The sequence below is a fragment of the Chiloscyllium plagiosum genome, chromosome 42 (genome assembly GCF_004010195.1).
Source record: "Chiloscyllium plagiosum isolate BGI_BamShark_2017 chromosome 42, ASM401019v2, whole genome shotgun sequence".
In the NCBI taxonomy this organism is placed as follows: Eukaryota; Metazoa; Chordata; class Chondrichthyes; order Orectolobiformes; family Hemiscylliidae; genus Chiloscyllium; species Chiloscyllium plagiosum.
The window spans coordinates 2949855-2969387 of NC_057751.1; the positions used below are offsets into that span (position 1 = coordinate 2949855).

General features: G+C 46.0%; 1 protein-coding gene across 2 annotated transcripts in view; it reads left to right on the top strand.

Moving 5' to 3' along the window:
* The first annotated feature begins 2300 nt into the window (after positions 1-2300).
* anxa4 (annexin A4) overlaps positions 2301-19533 on the top strand; it is a 49200-nt gene continuing 31967 nt past the window's right edge. Inside the window, exons 1-2 of one of the 2 annotated variants that reach the window (XM_043681196.1) lie at positions 2301-2451; positions 14141-14192. In XM_043681196.1, the coding sequence (XP_043537131.1) occupies positions 14184-14192 (9 nt within the window). In that variant the 5' untranslated portion in view covers positions 2301-2451; positions 14141-14183. Of the gene's footprint in view, positions 2452-14137; positions 14193-19533 lie in introns of both variants that reach the window. The other variant, XM_043681195.1, reaches the window with a different exon arrangement.

Genomic DNA, 19533 nt, shown 5'->3' on the forward strand with positions numbered 1-19533 from the left:
CCAGATCCGCTGAGTTTCGCCAGCAATTATTATTATTCCACAGTGAGTATCTCCCAGTCAGCTGAGAAATACTCACCAGAAGGTGAAATAGGAAGAAGGACATTGAGTAAAAGCACAGTCCCACTGGATAAGAACTTTCTTTTCCCCACTGCTGACCCGGGCCTGGCAGGAAGCAGAGTCTCAAACAGAAATTGCTCAGTGCTGCAGAATTCCCCGTCATCTCCTGACACTGCGACAAGCAGAACTGAGCAGCGAAATTACAGGGTCACTCAACAAAATCATCAACATTTTGGGGAGAGAGAAAATGAGGACTGCAGACGCTGGAGATCAGAGTTGAGAGTGTAGTGCTGGAAAAGCACAGCAGGTCAGGCAGCATCTGAGGAGCAGGAAAATCGACATTTCGGGCAGGAGCCCTTCATCAGGAAGGGCTCCTGCCCGAAATGTTGATTTTCCTGCTCCTCAGATGCTGCCTGACCTGCTGTGCTTTTCCAGCACTACACTCTCAACTCTGATCTCCAGCGTCTGCAGTCCTCATTTTCTCTCTCCCCAAAATGTTGACGATTTTGTTGAGTGACCCTGTAATTTCGCTGCTCAGTTCTGCTTGTCGCAGTGTCAGGAGATGACGGGGAATTCTGCAGCACTGAGCAATTTCTGTTTGAGACTCTGCTTCCTGCCAGGCCCGGGTCAGCAGTGGGGAAAAGAAAGTTCTTATCCAGTGGGACTGTGCTTTTACTCAATGTCCTTCTTCCTATTTCACCTTCTGGTGAGTATTTCTCAGCTGACTGGGAGATACTCACTGTGGAATAATAATAATTGCTGGCGAAACTCAGCGGATCTGGCAGCATTGCTGGAGACAGAAAGCAGAGTTAACATTTCAGGTTCAGTGACCATGAAGAAGGGTCACTCAACCCAGAATGTTAATTCTGCTTTCTCTCTGCACGGATGCTGCCAGACCTGCTGAGTTTCGCCTGTAATTTCTGTTCTTGTTTCAGATTTCCAGCAACCCCAGTTCTTGGGGTGGGGTGGGGTGGGGTGGTGGCTCAGTGGTTAGCACTGCTGCTTCACAGCACCAGGGACCTGAGTTCATTTCCAACCTCTGACCACACAGGTCTGTGTGGAGGTTTGCACAATCTCCCCGTGTCTGTGTGGATTTACTCCTACAACCCAATGATGGGGCCAGATTTCAATTACCCCTAATGGGCTGACTACCATGGGAACTGTAGGGATTGAGTGGGATGCCCTTCAGAGAGTGGGTGTGGGTCCAGTGGGCTGCTTCCATCCTGTCGGGATGAGATGGTTTTATTTTTAAACTTACATGATTTTCTTTTTAATAAACATTTGAATTAAATCAGAACTGACAATAAAAACAGCTATTAACTTGAGTAGAATGCTGCTTCAAAGTATGGTACTTTCAATATTGGAAGTTAAAATACAAAATCATACAACATGATGACACGATCTGACAGCAATAAATGCTTCTTTTCAAACATTTTGATTTTGTCTACCTATCCACAGATTTTCCTAACTTTCTGCGTATTCCTTCTTCCTATAAATTGAATAATTATTATTTGAATACTAACTAAATTTAAGTGAATCTTGGCAATTAAATGCTGGCAGGTTTTTGTGAATTGTTCACACCAACTCTAAATACTATGAGTCATTAGCTTGGTTACAATTTGTAATATTTCTGAGAACTTTTAATTTCTCAAGTATCTTCTGTGAAGGCACAAACACAGTCCCCATCTCCAAATAAGTTATTTTATTATCATGCAAGTCAAACAGATATAGTAGCAATAAGGTCTGGATTCAATTCCTCATTCTGAGCTACCAAACCCATCCACACTGTAGTGAAATGATCCCAATAGAAGTTCCTTAATCTCCCATAAGACAAGATGAAGGACATAAAAGTCACAAAGAGCCACCTACAAAAGTGAATTATAGCAGGTTTCTACACATCCTCTTGATTACATGAGATGCATGATTTGGGAATTAAATGGAGTTGGGGTGAGTAAATGATTTGTTTTAAGAACATGAAATCTCATCACCATGCTTTCCTGAAAGAAATTGCAAAAGAGAAGCCTTTGCTCAATTTCACTGAAACATAAATACAGGTACTACATTGCAAGTTTAACTGCAACATAAATGCTTAACACTTTCAATGACCATTCCTATGAGATGGTTTTATTTCAGTGTGGGACAATGTTTGATGATTTGTACTGATAGGTGGGTCCATCCAATGAGCTGGCTGCAGTTTGAGTTTGGAACAGAGCAGCGAGTTATTTCCGTGAGTGGAATGAATCATTCAGGATCTGGGACTGACTCCTGCCTGTTGGCTCTTTAAGGCTGGTTCCGCCCATTTCATTTAAGACAGCAGCCATCTTCAGTGAGGAACTCACTCACTCACACACAAACTCCCAGCTCTCCAGCCGCCCACAGCAGTCGGAGTTTCAGGTAAGTTTTTCACTCCGCTTTTCTCAAAGGGTGAAGTGAGCCGGAGAGTTTCCCCAGTCAGGGGGACAAAGTCCAGGCAAACTGGCCTTTCTCTCTCAACTGGCCGTGCACTTCATGGGTTGTTTGATCGGAGATTGGTTTTTGAAACACAGCAGTTTGTACTCTCGTTGTGATTGGGACAGAAATAGGGCGACTCCCTTGTTGTCTGTGTTACACTTTGCTGCTGTGCACTTGGACTGTGTTGACTTCAAACCTGACATCTTTCCTTCCTTCCATTTTCACCAGTGAATGTTGAATTTTCTTCTGTCTCTTTCTCTCTCTCTCCCCCTGCTAGTCTTCTCTCCCATTGTATTTTGTAGCATTGCAGGTGAGATACACCTGCTGCCCCGTGGAAGTGGGTGTGCGTTTCTAGCTTGGCAGGTGGATGCCTGGACTACTCAGTTTCCCCATGTGGTCTGCTCTACATCAGGGAGGTGCAACACAGTCTGGGTGACTGCTTTGCACAGCACACATGTATCTGGCCACAGCAAAGACCCTCAGCTGCCAATTGCTTGCCCCTTCAACACAGTACTGTGTGTGTGTGTGTGTGTGTGTGTGTAAGGAGAGAAAAGAGCTGACATTTCAAGTCTAACTGACCCTTTGTCAAAGGGTCAGTTAGTCTTAAAACATCAGCTCTCTTCTCTCCTTACAGATGCTGCCAGACCTGCTGAGATTTTCCAGCACTTTGTCTTTTGGTTTCAGATTCCAGCATCTGCAGTAATTTGCTTTTATACTGTGTGTCCCCTGACCAACACCTGGGTCTGAGACTTGTTGCAGTGCTCCACTTGAGCTCAGCACAAGCTGGGAGGATAGCATCTTGTTTTGGGCTTCAAGATCCTGTCGCCATCTGGACTCAAGATTGGGTTCAATTGTTTTAAGGCCTGAACACCTTGTAGAGTGCAGCCAACCTGTTTTGCATCTGCTTACTGTTCCCACTAGCAGCTAGTCTCCTTCCCAGGTTCACATTACTCATCCACTATATTTGCCTTCTCTCCTTCTGAGCTCCACATGCACCTGTGCTCTCTCACCTTTAACAGCCAGTCCCTGTCTTTAGCATATTTACATCAAACTTTGTTTTAACCACCCAAAATGACATTTCTGAAAGACAAGAAGTTTGCAGCATGATCACAACCTCCCCAAAGTCAGAGTGGTCAGTTGAGACAGCGAGCGAGTGAGAAAGCTGCATGCCAATATTTAAAACAAAGTTGCATGACTATTATTTGTGACTTATGCCATAAAACATGCCAGGGATGTGAATGCTCCCTGTGTTATATTTGTGATAGTGACGGTGGTTTTATACTGATTGAGTATAAAATGAGCAGCTAGCACTTTCCTATCCCATAGATGCTGGTGAGGAAAACATTGGCTGTTTTCCAAACTGTTGCTAGGTTTATAGAAGGGTCCCTGGACCTGAAACATTAACTCTGCTTTCTCTGCAGTGTTTCTGCCAGACCTGTTGAGTTTCTCCTGCACTTCCTGTTCTTGTTTCTGCTTCGAACAGCCTTGCAGATGGGAAGGCTTTGTCACCTTGCTAGTTTGGTCAAGCTTATCGCGATGTTCGGTCTCCTTGGGGCGAGTGAGTTTTGAACAGTCTAAAATGTTAATCAAGCCCCTACTCTTCCTGCTGTGGTTTCAGCTTCATTCGACATGGTTTCATGCCCAGCTTTCACTGTGTCATGTACTTTTTATTCTTATTGGATGGGTTCTGATTATTCCAGATCAGGAATAGGTTGTCTTGTATGTTAGCTTCCAGAGTTCCTCACCTTTTCAAAATGCCTTTGATCCACCTGCTCACTGACATGCAGCCCCTGTTGGAAAAGCAGCAGCCCTGAGTTTACCCTGAGTTGGCTCCCACACCCAGCTATGTGACTGTCCTGCATTTGGTGCCTGTAATCCCTGGTACTGTGTATTTCTCCATTAGTTTCCAGTTTTGTCAGCACGCTGTGCTGCTGCTCCTGATCCCTCACTGGGGAGCAGCTTCACTGAAGTAAGCTGACCTGTTTCATGGCCCAGTCACCAAGAACCTTGTGCATTGGCTTTTGCAAATTCCTAGCAGAGAGAAATTTGTTTGTGGGTTTCCAGTCAGTTGCTGACCACTATCAGTGCAGAGCCTCAAACATCACACCACACAGACTGTGTACACTTGATGTTGGTGGGGGCCCCTTTTGGGGTGCAGTACAGAGTTGTGGCTGCCCTGTCTTTGGACCAGGAATGCTCTCTGCAGCCAAACATTGTACTCTTCAGTCTGTTCCTTCACTTTATATGGGCTGCACTGCACGCAAAACAAAACTTCTCACTCTACTGAGGTACATGTGACAAAAATAGATAAATGAATCAAATTAAAATATCTTATTAAATGCGAGAGGGTTCAGAAAAGATTTACCAGGATGTTGCTGGGTATGGAAGGTTGGAGTTGTAACTATAGGCTGGGGCTCTTTTTTTTCCACTGGTGCATGGGAGGTTGAGGTGAACTTGTAGAGACTTATAAAATCATGCAGGGTACAGATAAGTGAACGGCAGGTGTCTTCTCTATAGGTGGGGGATTTCAAGATGAGGGAGCACATTTTAAGGTGAGAGGACAGATGTACAGTAGACCATGAAGGGGCAACATTTTTAGTGGTTTGTGTCTGGAATGAACTTCCAGAGAAAGTGGTGAATGCAAGTACAGTTAGAATATTTTAAAGACACTTTGAACAGTAAGTGAACAGCTAAGGCTTGAAGTGGGGGAGTCCAGAACTACAGGGTGTGGGTTTACAGTGAGATGGGAAAGATTTAAGAAGGACCAAAGGGGTAACTTTCTCATGCAGAGGGTGGTGCATACCTGGAAGGAGCTGCCAAAGGAAGTGGTGGAGGCTAGTACAATTCCAACATCTAAAAGGCATCTGGATGGGTGTATAAATAGGAAGGGTTTGCAGGGATCTGGGCCAAATGCTAGCAAATGGGACTAGGTTAGGATATCTGGTCGGCATGGACGAGTTGGACTGAAGGATCTGCTTCTGTGCTGACTCCATTCCAGCTGCTAGTCACTCCTGGGCCTTTGATTGCAAAGCTCTTCTCCCTGTGTAGTAATTGATGTTGAAAAAGAAAATTACAAAATGCAGGGAAGATGGCAGTCATTCTTGTCCTGGAGTTTATACTGGCCCTCTCTAGGAGGGCTGAGCTGAGATCACAGCAGGGTTTTCTTGGTCAGTATTGTCACAAGTCAGTACAGTGTGTTGTCATCTGTGCGCTGAAAGTCTGTAGCTGATATTGCAAGGTTTTGTGTGTGAGCTTCGCATCTTCCTTGGCATGATATCTGGTTTGCAGAGTGGTGCCAGTGACTGAGGATTTGGGAGGAGTGAGGGGTCCCTTGTTTTAGTGGAGGTGCCTGACCATTCATGTCAGCTGCCATCGCACTTGGTCTGTTGCAGGGTCTGTGTGGCTGGAACCTGGCTTATTCTGTCTTCCTTTAGTTATCCCTCACTTGAAAACTCTGAAGGAATCCTATCGGGCTGGAAAAGATTGTGAAGGATGGAAATCTGGTTTAAGATAATTCAGTCCACGCTCAGGGGGTGGGGAGTGGAATATAGAATATTTTTAACATGGACTGTTCCATAAACTGGAAACTTTGTTTTTTAAACGCATCATCTACAGGACATTGCAAAAAGTATTGACTTGTACTGTCTCTCCCTGACATTGTGTATATTTCCATGTTGTCCTGTTTGGGGATTTATTAGATGTTCTGAGTCAGTAGTGTACAGCACATTCAGTCTGCACTGATCAAAAACAGCCACTTTGCTATTCCAATCCCAGTCTCCAGCAGTCAGCTCATAGCCTTGTCTGCCTTGGCATTGAATGTGTACATCTAAAAACTTACTGAGAATTTCTGCCTGGATCACCCTTACAGCCAACGAATTCCAGATTGCCATCACCCTCAAGTGAAAAGATTGTTCCTCACCAACCCTGTACCTCCTTTACCCCGTAGCTTCAGTCTATATCCCTGCTCAGGACTCCCTCCACGACAGGGAGAGGTTTCATTGAACTGTCATTGGGAGACCCCAGTATTTTGGATCTCGATCGTTGCATGTGATCTTCAGTCAGTCAGACGAGGAGATGCTGAAACATGGTTGGTGTTTCTTGCATAGAAATGTTTTCAGAAGCTCATGATGTGATTTGAGTCAATTTTTTTGCCTGCAAGGCCAGGTCATGTACAAGTTCACTTGATCACTGAGGCCTTGCTTTGTTTCAAAGCAACATTTAATGCCCTGTCAACGGTTGTTGTCAGGCTTGAGTATTTAATTAGTGCAAATGACATTACTGTATCAGATGACAGAATGCGCAGAGAGGCAAAGCAAAGCTTCAGACTGAAAGTAGTCTCTAAATCAGTTGCGGAGAAACCAGCACCTTCCAAACATCTCCTCGCTGCGCTGTTATCCATTTACCCCAAATCAGTGACTGCATTGACAATGTCTCTCCTTGTCATGGCTGGGAGTGAACCTGAGGACTTGCTGTGTTGCCATGCAGCAACTCTGTTCTCTATTTTCAGAAAATCAGCCATCATCTGAATGTTGAAGCATGCTCGAAGGGCTGAATAGCCTCCTGCTGGTCTTGTACAGGTTCCTGCGTTGAGGTTATCTCCGTTCTGTTGTCCACAACCAAACTGTCTCGTTGCCATTACAACCGTACTCACTGACTTGGACTGATTCCCCCATCGTGTACCATCTCCATTTTTGATGTGGTCAACCTTGTTCTCAAAACTCTGCACTGTCTCAACTCTCCTGATCTACACCACATCCTCCAAACCCCCTAAACCTTCGGAGCTCTCTATCCTTCTCGTTGGCTTTCCGGTCATCTGTTTGATGAAATGTAATTACTCTGCAGTAGCTGTGCTTTCAGGTATCTCGTGCAAAGCTTTGCACTTTGCTCCTCTCCATCTCTTAGCTTGTCGACAGCACTTTCCCCTTGTTAAAATACCCAGCTCAGGGAGCCGACGTTTGATCAGTTGTCCCAAATCTTCCTTTATGTAAACGCAAGTATCCCACAAGCTGTTTGAGAATAGACCTGGGACTGTTTTCTGAATGGAGGAATTCTGGAAAAAGGACACCATTCAGCCCCTTGACTCTTTCCCACCATTCAGCAAGGTCATGACTGATGTGTTCTGAATTTGCCATCTCTATCTTGTCTTTGCATTTTTAAGCTTTAATTTTGTTAATCAATTCACCTCCAGCTTCAAGACATATATTGATCCCGCCTGGACTGCCTTCTGAGGCAGAGGGTTTGCAAATCACAGAGTCACGTCAACTGGACCTGACAGTGTCCATGATTAACAATGGCACCAACCAGGAAATGGACACTGTGTATTTCCCCCCCCCCCAGGAATAGAAACTTCTCCAAGCTGTGGAGCTATGTGTTCTTGAGCTTGCTGTCGTGGCTCTCTGTTTCCCATTATCTCAAACCTGTCATTAAGTGTTGTGAAAATCCTCTCTGGTTTCGCTTTCCATAATGCTCATCAGGTTTCTCCACCCTGAAGCCATGTGCAGTTTATTCTGGGGTAATTCCTCATGGAACCAAGGGGCCGTGTGGGAAGGTCAGGAGTGGGTGAGTGTCAGGCCGTGCAGCAGCTATTAGAGGGAGCACCCTCGGCCTACCAAACTTGCAGATGACTTAGCCACTTGGTGTACCAGCAGGAAAGTAAGCCCAGGCAAGTCAGTATCGCCCCAAGTTCAGTGTGGTCTGTTTGCAAACCTCAGAGGCCTGGGCATGACCTTCCTGCAGCAGAGATCATTGATAGGCAAGCTGACCAATATACACACACCCACTTTCTCAGCAGCATAGGCATGCACCTTCCAGAGATTGTGGTCAGCACTGCGCCATGGTTCAGCTGGGTAGGAAGGAGGTGAGAAGATACAAGAACAATCACTAATAGGAGATTGCTCCAAGGACAACGGAGTTGTTTTGGTGATGGTTTGTTTCTTTCCCTGTGCCAGGATCCCAGATGCCCCCCCTCTGCCTATGTTGCCCTGTGTGGGGGAGGGAGGTGTGTGAACAGCCAGAGGTTGGTAATTCAACATGGTACCCATGAGTTGAGCAAGCCAGAGGATCAGGTCCTCAAAGTATATTTCTGTGCAGGAGAATGCTCAGGAATAATTTTGAGATGGTAACCAGTCCTGTGTGCCAGTGAGCACACAGACGTGAACCAGGTGATTGAGCATGTGGCTGGTAAAGTCATGGAGTAAGGAGGGTATCGGGGTTCTGAGGTCTGACCATGGCTTGTGACTCAGTGGGAGCCTGTACCACAGGGATGGGTTGTAAATTAATAGGACCCAGGTAAACATCCTCACCGAGAATTTGCTGATCTTGCTGAGGAGGGTTTAAATCAGGTCGGCAGAAGAATGAGGACCCAAGCAGGAGCTGAGATTCCGTGACAATAACAGGACTCGTGAGCAGGAGGAGACAATGCACAAAGTAATGCCAAGTGACAAATGGGCTTATTGATGGAGGATCCACCCTTTTTTTAAAATGGCTTCAATAAAGGCTTCCATTTTGAAAATGTGGTGTGAACTACGTACTGTGGGTCTGAGTGTGAGCACAGAAATGTGGCAATCAGCTATCTGAGATTGGGCCTGAATATTCAAGATCTACTTGTAGCAAGGACACACAGAAAGGCAAAGGAGTTAGAGTGGAGTGCCAAATCAAGAATAGAATTTGAATCTCTGTATATCTGACAAGATCTTTGAAGAATCATGATGGAGGATTTGTTTGGGTAGAGCTAAGTGTCTGAGAGTCACTAAAAGTTTACAAACAATTAACACCAGTTTGAATTCAGAAATTGCAATGTCCAGGTATGTGGAGACTGGCTGACATCTCCTTTGGAGTCGGATATATTTCACGAGAGAGTGCAGCAGAGGTTCACCAGATCACTCCTTGGGATGGCAAGTTCCCCTCATGAGAAGAGATTAAGAAAGCTGGGGCAAATGGTGCTGGAATCGGCACTGAAAATGAGTGTCCATGGACAGAGGGCAATGTGATGATTGGAGTCGCCGTGAGTCTGGTTAGCTTACTCTGTCTCCCATGGATGTTGCCTGAGCTGGAATGCTTTCTGTTAAGAATGCTTGATCCGCACTCCCCTTGACTGTTTTAAATTGATGGGTCATTTCCCTGAAACGTGAACTCTTGCAGGATGTGACAGGGTAGATGTAGACAGAAGGTTTCCTCTAGCTGAGTACTCTAGTGTCTCGTGAAGGGACAAGACATCTGATTGAGATGAGCAGAAATTTCTTCACTAAAGGTGGTGAATCTTTGGAATCGTCTATCACAGAGGCCTGTGGAAGCTAGTTCAAGCTGGCCTCTGGAAGACCCTGTCAGGGATATTTAAGGACGTGATCTCACTGGTCCAACTGGCTCAGGGGGCTGAACAGCATACTCCTGTTCCAGTGACCCCTCATTTTGTCTATCAACAGCTTAGATTTATACATCACCACATAATGAAACATCCTGGTTTTTCATCAGCTATCACCAAACCAAATCTGATACCCAGCCATATTCGGGAGCTGAAGTTAGGAAAGGAGCAAGGGCTGTATATGTGGCTTTTTTTTTTGAATGTTTTAATAGAACATGGGTGAGGCTGGCTGGGTCAGCATTTGTTGGTTGTGCCTCATCACCTTAGAGAAGGTGGTGGTGAGGTGAGTTGCCTTTCTGAGAACCTGCTGCCCGTGGGGTTACACTGTTAGGGAGTGTCGGAGTCTGGAAACCTATCACTGTTCAATGCTGAAGGGTGTGCAGCCTGGGTTGGTGGGGTGGGTGGGGGGAGGTGGTGGAGAAACTGTAGCTGATGGCGTTTCTGGCCATCCGCTGCCCTTTTCCTTCCATATGGAAATGGCCGTGGGTTTGGAAGGTGCAGTCTGAGTAAGTTGGATCAGTTTCTGTAGTGCATCTTGTACACAGTACACGCTGCTGCAACTGAGCATAGTTGGTGGAGGCACTGGATGTGTGTAGATGTGGTGGCAATCAAGCTGGGGCTGCTTTGTCTGAGATGGTGTCAGCTGCTTGAGTGTTTTTTTTTTTTTTTGGAGCTGTATCCATTCCAGGCAAGGAAGGGAGTATCCCATTATGTTCGTGGCTTGTTCCTGGGGACAGGATTTGAGGAGTCAGGAGGTGAGTGAGTGTTGGATTTTTCTGTCTATGGTAGTGTTGTGCATTTCCTGCTTGTGTTCAGCAGGGAGGTGGAGAGATTTGGTAACCCAGAGCCTGGGGTGTGGTTGCTCAGGGCACAGTCACTAATGGTTCAGCCATGATATCTTGGAGGTCAGTATTAGACTAACACCGCTATAATAGTGAAGGTTCAGGGGCTGAGAGGATGATTCTAGTATCCTTTCCTTACAGGGCAGGGTTGCTGTCCAAGGTGGTCAGTCTGTTGAAGTCAGGAGGATTGCCATGTTGTCAGCATCTCTAATTCTGGATTGAGCAATGACACATGAGCTCATGAAATTAGCCTGACCCAATCAAAATGAGCAGTTCATCCTGTTTTCAAGTAACTGTGAGCAAAGCTCGATGAATGGTTGTAGGTTTTAATCTTCTCTTTAAAACGTGCCAGTTCTGAGCAATGACCATGTGCACTGATCGTGATTTGGCCCCTTCCCTCTCTTGCAGTGATGTTTTGTTGCATGTTCAGCATTTGCCCTCAGTTATGTGTTGCTGTTCCTGCACTGAATTAGTTGTGGAAGTGGTGGTTATGTATCGAAATAAGGATCTCACTTGCAAACGACAATGATGCTGGAGCAATTTTGCGGGTAGCTTTTGTCTCCTCGCAGTGAATGTCACTGCTCAGTTTAATACTAAATTCTTTTTGTTTCAGTCACAGTAATAATTGTTCTTGAAATCCTGCTGTTCACTACATGTCTATACAGACTGCAAGTCTGGAGTCACTGGGGAATTTTAAACAGCTTGACCTTGTTCCTGGACTGGTAATCCAGAGGTGTAGCCTCCTCTCCAAATTCCAACTCTCTGGAATCTTTCCCAGTAACAACACAGTAACCAGTTTGTGGCAGTAACAGTGATCAGGATAATCCACTCCTGTCCACTTTAATTTCTGTTGTTGCTTAGGGAGGGATGCTTGGTGTACTGAGAGGCCAAACGAGTTCATTATGGAAAGGATCAAGCCATTGGCAATGGTGGGTTGGGTCTGTCTCACTGTGAATGGCAGCTTTGAGGGTCAGTGCCAGGTGAGGGAGATCTGATGACTGGGGAAGTTATGTACAGTAAGGGAGTGGGGCAGACTGTGTTCCTAACAGAGGCGTTCAGTTAGCTATTAAACATCACATTCTGTTCATTGTATTCAAATCTCAGATTTTAAACAAGATTCCCATTGTCCTCCTCATTTGCTTTTCTTGAGGTCAGTCATGTACTGTTAGGAAACACTCCCACTCTCCCAACCATTTGATTACTGAAGTGAAGCTTCCATTTCTATCGTCCCTCCTGTCTTAAGCCATGGTGCTACTCCTTACAGCCTACAGAATCCCTACAGGGTGGAAACAAGTCCACATCGTCTCCCCTGCAGAGGAGCCCACCCAGACCCACTTCCCCTCGCCCATTATTCTACATTTACCCCTGACTAATGCACCCAACCTACACAACCCTGAACATCATGGGCAATTTAGCATGGCCAATTCACCTAACCTGCACATCTTTGGACTGTAGGAGGAAACCGGAGCACCCAGAGGAAACCCACACAGACACGGGGAGAATGTACAAACTCTGCACACTCGCCCGAGGCAGGAATTGAACCCGTGTCCCTGGTGCTGTGAGGCACCAGTGCTAACCATTGAGCCACTGTGATGCCCAAGTATTTGTGACACCTGGCCACAGTAGGAGAAGGTGGGAGCCCTTGCAGTGGTTTCCTGCCACACAGCCAGGGATTTTGTGGAGCGTGGATGGTGTGTGTTGAGGTTGAATCCTTTCATGACCAAAGACACTGATGCATGTGGGTGCAGTCTGGTCATGGCTCAAAGTATGAATCCTGGTCATTTTCTGCATGGTGTTTGAAGGCTGGGAGGGGGGGGGGCGGGCAGTGGTGGTGATTTGATGGGCAATTTTGGAACTGTATGGTGGTGAAGTGTAGGAGCCTGGATGTGGAGCTCAGTCCAGTGACTAAGATCTGTGAGGCCACTGTACCTCGCGTTCAGTGACCCCGAGCCTACACATGATGGATGCATCACTGCTGCATCAGACCAAGGCGTTCAGCTCAGTCTGGGTCCACCCCTGGAATTTACATGCTGGTCAATCCAAAAACTGCACAGACTCTTATGCCATCACCAAGTGACCCTTCATTACCAATGCATAATGCATGGCACTGACCAAGCTAGCTCCAAGCATGCCCAGAGAGGGACCAGAGCCAATGACACTGTCTTTATCTGTGTCAATGTGGGTGCACTGACTCTCATAACAAAAGATACCATTGTGCAAGATGTTTATTCTGTCTTTCCCACCAGGAGGTGGACAGTGAACCAGTAACCAGCTGAGACTGGTAAGGACAATGCTTGTGTGGAGGGGGGACACTCTCTTGTTTCTATCTGAGCCAGGGCTCCCTGATTGGACCAGATTAACAGCTCCAGTCACCAATCTCCCATGCCACAGGGTCTGCTTGGCCGACCTCGGGACAATCACAACATCAGGAGAAGAGGTTGGTTTGCCCTTTCAAGGGCTGGCCATGCTGGGATGGGTTGAATGGCTTCTGCGTTATGCATGTTTCCATGAATTCTGCTGGGACACATTCAGTTGGTTTAGCTCAGTTTGGCTGGATATCTGGGTCACTATACAGAGTGATGGAAACTGTGTGTGGTTTCCTGTATTGGGCTCAGGTTACCCTGAAGGGCTCTGCTTCTCAACCTCTCTCCTTGCCTGAGGCATGCTGAGCTCTGGTGTCTGTCTCTCCGTGGTCTGGTATAACTGGCAGCTTTTAATTTTTCACTGAACTGTGCCTCAACACTGTTCCCCCTCCAACTCAACTCTACTTTCATCCCCTGCATTTTTTTTTTGATGGTTTGCACTGGGCTTTACAGGTAGATTAATCAATTGTACAGCACTGACTTTACTGGTGGTGACCAGGAGAGGTGGGGGGGAAGGGGGAAAGATCCCATTGCTGACTTGGTAATGGAGCAGGGAGATAGTTTTGGTTCTGCTCAATAATGGTTCCACGTATTTTAAATTTAGTTTTAGAGAAGTGTGTAGTTTGGGTTGGCAGAAATGAAAGGAATCCCAGTGTGCAACTTGCTCGCATTAAGTTCCCGCAAGCAGCAGCATGGTCATCAGCAGACAGCCTGCAACCCAATCCACTGGAAATACCCTTCACTTCATCCTTAAACCGAAGGTCCAATACATGTTGTCATGTTTTCACAACCTGTGCGCGTCCCCCCAGTGGGGGGGGGGGGGTGGTGTCCCTGGGCTAGCACCCTCCCCACCTGACAGGGCGTGGGTCAACCTGTGTTCCCATGACCGTATGGGACTGTCCTGGTTGGTTGTCCGTAACAGGTATATTCTTGACCATGTCATTGAATGCTTCCCCATGGGTCACGTCAGCAACCCTTGCTGTTCAATGTTGTGGGAACTTGACTATCTGTCTGAAATGAACCTTTTTAACAGCTTTTGTTTTTTGATCTCCCTTCTCCCTCAGCAGGTCAGGATTTCCCTGAGGACCCGTTTCTGTTCGATCTGTTACCATGGCAGCTGTAAGTACTCTGATGCAGACACAACCTTCCTTCCTTCACCGTCTCTTCAGTTCCCTGCCTGCTTATGAATTGATGAGATGAGGTTTAGTGGAATTGACTGAGATCAATAAGAGAGTCAAAGGTTTCATTGACTTGGTTTCTTCCCAGTTAAACTGTAATCACTTGTTTGGGACATTGTGAAATGTTATCAGCAGACAAATCCATTGTTCAAACATGGTACCAGTCAGTGAGCAGCTCCTGTGATACTGCCTGCTGTTGACTTTATTAATGAAACCTGTTTGTCTCTGTTCTGGGATCAATGAACCCATGCTGTTGTTCAGCAGAGGGTTGGACAAGTCAAGGTTTAATGACCCTTTGAGGGGACTATTCCTTGAAGAATTCACTTAGTTTTCCACAGTAAATTTCAATGGTTGTAATGACGTCGTCCCTATTTCTTAAATCCCTTGGCTTTCGGGCTCAATTGCCCAGTCTCTTGTCATTGGAGAAGTTACTTATCCCAGGGAGCAATAGTGAATCTTCACTGTACTTGGACTAATGCAAGTATTTAGTTTTTGTTTAAACATGGAGACTTGAGCGCTCTCGCTCAAATCAATATGTGCCCTTCAAGGAGGGAATGTAATCTGGCTTTCGTGGCTGAATAGTACCTGAATCTTTTTTCTTTTCCCTGAAATGCCAGGGAAAAAAAAACACTGCAACACAAGTGAGTGTTGGGTGAAAACAGGAGGGCAGTCCAACTGGAAAAGGCTTTTGCCCCCTGCTCTGTTCCCCAGTTCCTCATGTGTCCATATCTCCTCACAATTGTATTTCAATCTATTTTCCTATCAAGGTTTTCTGATGAGCTCTGGTTCTCAGTCACACAGATGATAACTGAGCACTGACACTTGCAATAAATCTACTCCCTCACCAGCTGACAACACGAAGGCCCATTTAATCTTGCTCTTGTCTTCCTGTCTGTTATCCAATCCTCTATCTGCACAAATGTGAATTGTCTTAAACTCCTCAGATGTCATTGTCCTCATGGATGTGGTACCTTACTGAATGGCTTTTGGGACTCACTAAATTTAATTTTTTTTTTCCCTGGTATCTCCTACATGGGCTATGGACCCAAAAGAAATCCTGGTACAGTCAACCTGGTTTTTCCCCATTGTTACACCACATTGAAGAATCCAGATATGGCAGTGGTGTTGTAAGCATGTTGTTCACACTTGGGTAATTGACCATGATGTGGAGGCGCCGGTGTTGGACTGGGGTGGGTCAAGTTAAAATTCTCTCAACACCAGATTATAGTCCAACAGGTTTATGTGGAAGCACTACCTTTCGGAACGCTGCTCCTTCATCAAGTGGTTGTGAGCAGTGTTCAGAAAACTAGTGTTTCCACATAAGCCTGTTGGACTATAACCTGGTGCTGTGGTTTTAAACTCCATTGCTCACGTCAGCTTCCTGATCAGCCCTCCAAGTGTGTTTCATGGCGCTGACCTCACTACAATCTGTGCAGCCAGTAATGAAGCAAGGCCAGGCAATGGATAGAAACCTGGTGAGTAAACAGGAAAGAAAATACAGGTCAGAATAAATGAGTCTTTCTGACTGGCAGGCAGTGGCTCGTGGGTTACAGTATGGATCCATAGGAGGATGCCATACTAAAGATTTAGATGAGGGAAGTAAATGTAAGATAGAAAGCTGGGTGGGAGGGTGCAGACATGATGCAGTATCATTTGGACATGGAGTGGGTCAGTGCATGGCTGATGCTTGTTAACGTGGATAAATGTGAGGTGGTTCACTTGGGTAGCAAAAAATAGAGTCCAATGATTATTTGGCTGTATGCTGAGATGGGGGAATGTTTAGTGAGCCCGGGGTACTCCAGTCTCTGAAAGGGGCTGTGCAGGTACTGTGGGCAGTGAAGATGCCAAACTGCACATGAGCCTTTGATAGTGAGAGGGTTTGAGCCGTGCAACAGGAATGTCTGGCTGCACTTGGCGATGCCACTCCTGAAATACTGTGGGGTTTTGGTCTCCGTCTCTGAGGAAGGATGTTCTGGTGATGGAGGGAGTGCAGCTGGTGGCGGGACTGACTGAGGAGGAGAGACCGAGTTAGTCAGAATTCTGCTGACTGGAGATGAGGAAAGATTGAGCAGAGGGTGATTTGCCTAGAAATGGTGAAAATTCTGACCGGACCAGTCAGGGTGAACACAGGAAGGATGTTCCGGTGTCTCTTCACCCAGCGAGCACTCCGCCTGTGGAATTCCCTACTGGAAAGGTGTTGGGGCCAGAACATTGTTATCAAAAAGGAGGCTGCTCCAGCTCTTGGGACTGCAGGGATCCAGGCATATGGGGGCAGGAGCAGGATTCAGGTGCTGTGCTCGATGATCAGTCATGATCATACTGACGGAGCAGACTGGAGCTCCAGGATGGCCACCATCTGATCCTGTCGATCGGAATTATTTGGCACTGGCTGAGTACAGTTTGGGATTGCGCCCACTGTATAGGAAGTTGGTGTGGTGTTGGACCAGACTTAGAAAATGCTTACCAGGTTGGGGACTTTGACCCGTGTGTGTATGTGTGTGTGCCTGTGTATATATGCAGTGCAGAAACAGTTGTGAGTGAAATGGTGATTTGTACTGCCGACCAGTTAAATCGTTAGTCTCTGGTCTTGTCTGAGACTTGGACTGGGTTGGATTGCATTGTCATGACATTCCAGAGTCTCTTCAATGTGACGTCCCTATGTCTGACCTAGGGCTGATTTTTGGGCTTTGGTGAGAGCCCAGGTTTCTCTTTCTCTTCCTTGTCTTGACGACCGTTGTCTTTTGTCAGTGCAGTACTGACCTAATGAAGGCTGTATAACTGAGTCTTTGTGTGGCCTGCACTTGGATGCTGCTGCTCTGGGAGTTTGGTGTGGTGAGGGCAGGGTAAGTTTCATGGTGATCAGCAGTAGTACCATCTCCTGGCCCAGGAGCTGAAACCATCAGCTCTTGTCCCTGACCGTGTTGTCACCTTTATCTCTGTGTGAAGATCAGGGAAGCTGATTAAATTTGCTGCAATATCCTTTACAAAACCAGTTTCCTCATTTGCTGAACTTGTGCACTTTGACCACAATTGATTCTCTGTCTCTCTGAAATACAAGAACGCTGGATGATCCAGGCATCAGCCTCGAACTGAGGAAGCAATTCAGGCATCATCTTCTCAACTGATTCCTGTGGAGTTTGGTTTAAGTTTTTGCCTCCTGAAGGCAATTTAAAAGCTGACCCATTGGTGGAAATACTAAATTTGCAAATTAACTGCTATTGGCTTTTAGCCATCTGTTTCTGAATGTAAAACTTCACTCCTCCCCAAACGTTGAGTAACGAACCCCTGACATAAGTGATGTGACTTGATTTTATCAAGTCTCAACATTTCTTTGAAAGGCTGTCTCAGAGTTTGCTGTTTTCAAATCACTTTCTGACCCTTTTAGAAAGAGAGCCTGTCAGTTCACCCAACTGAAAATGTAAACCCTTTATTCTTCAGCTTAATCCAAGCTCCCAAATTAACCTCCACACATTTTAAGATCAAGTCACAATTAATTTGTTTCTCCTGCTGTATTTGATCTTTGCAGATTTGTACTGGAACCTGTAGCTTACTGTTTAGTGCTGGTGTGGTTCGGTAGAAAGCAGTAATACCTTTTTGTCTTTAAGACAAAAGAATTGTTTGTCCCTGAAATTAGCCTGCAGTGAAAGCCGCTTGTTTCGTAGCTTCTATTGTCTGAATTTAGAAATCTAGCTTTTGCCTATAGAGGTGCTTGTTGGTGAGCTGTTGTGATGGGAATGCAGAGGAAGTTGGTTTTAATTTGTTCATGTTCAGCTTTCCCTCGGAAGGAGTAGTTCACTGAGGCACATGTGGTGAAGATGTTTGGAATTGAATCATTGCACTTGACAGCACTAGGCCATTTGGCCCATCGCATTGCTACTGGATCCTTAAAAAAGAAAGAGGCCAAAACTCGAATGCTGTTGACTCTATAGGGGACTTTCCTAAACAGTGCTGTGACCAAGGAAGTGTCTTCCTCATGTTGTGGAGGGAACATGTAATGTAACCAGGCCAGACCGCCTCAGAACATTTTCACAGTCGCCCAGATCCTAATTTTCCCTGCTTGTTTTTGGCAGACTTTCAGGTGGATATTCCAGGAGTGATGCACTCGCTCATCAAACCACTTGGCTCCCAGAAACACCAATTTATTTACTCCCCGCTAAAGGAAACGTCAACAAAAGAAAACAGAATTTAGGATAACAACTATATGAAAACCCAAACCAACAAAATATCCCCCCCCCCCCACCACTTGACAAAGAAGCTGATCAGATTTCCTGCAACATCCCCACAAACAGAACCCCCGGCAACAAATAAGTTCAAACCCAGGTTTTTGGAGGGGAGAACTCCGAGAGACTGAGAGGATCAGCCAGTGATCATTGCTGAAGCCTGGTTCCTCTTTATACTGCAGCAGCTTATCCAGGACCCCGACTAAAACTAAACCAAACTCTCAAAATCCCTCCACTGCGAGAACAGGCTACTCTACTTTCATTGTACGACAGGTTTTTAGTAAGAAAAACCTAATAGCCTTTTTCCTGGTGGTTGCCTTGGGCAGTATCTGTTAGATCCCTATTCCCAGGCAAATCTGAACATGTGCCTTCTGCAACCCCACTTTGGGAGGGAGGAGGTGGAGATAAGGAGCAGTGTTATAAACATGACAGCCAATCTACACACAGAATGGAGTTTACAGATGGCTTAGCATTGAGGTGTGTGTCATGTTTGGTTAATTCTGGTGTGTGCCATGGCATGTTTCCCTACAGAAATGTCTCTTTTTTTTTTTTTTTGAAAATAAAACACAAATCCCTGCCTGTTCCCTGAACATGGAGCTGCATTGGAACTCGGTGATATCTCAAACTGAGCTGCAGCCCTCCTGTGAGGGAGAACCAGTGCATTGCACCTTCCCAAATAAGCAAGGTGTGCCAGCTTGAGTGAATGGGAACTGCTGCTCACTTCTCTGTGCCACCTTGGCTGACCAGTCTGTGCTAGAACAGGAGTGCCATCTGGGTTGAGTGTTTGACCATTCACAGCTTCCAGCTATGCTTGTTAATGCCAACACCTAGTCCTCCACCAGCTTTGTTGCGTTGAGCTAACCTGGGAGAGGTTTTAATTTTCAATGCTGTTGTTCATCAGTTTAGTCATGATGCGTTCCCTCATTCTGAAAGAGGAACAAAGTAGAAACTCTCTGATTAAAACTCAGGCCTGTGTGAGCTATGCCCATTGTTCCTGCAGTGAGACAGAGTGTCAACCAAGTGACACAGAATCGCCAGTCTCTGAACCCTGGCAACTGGCCA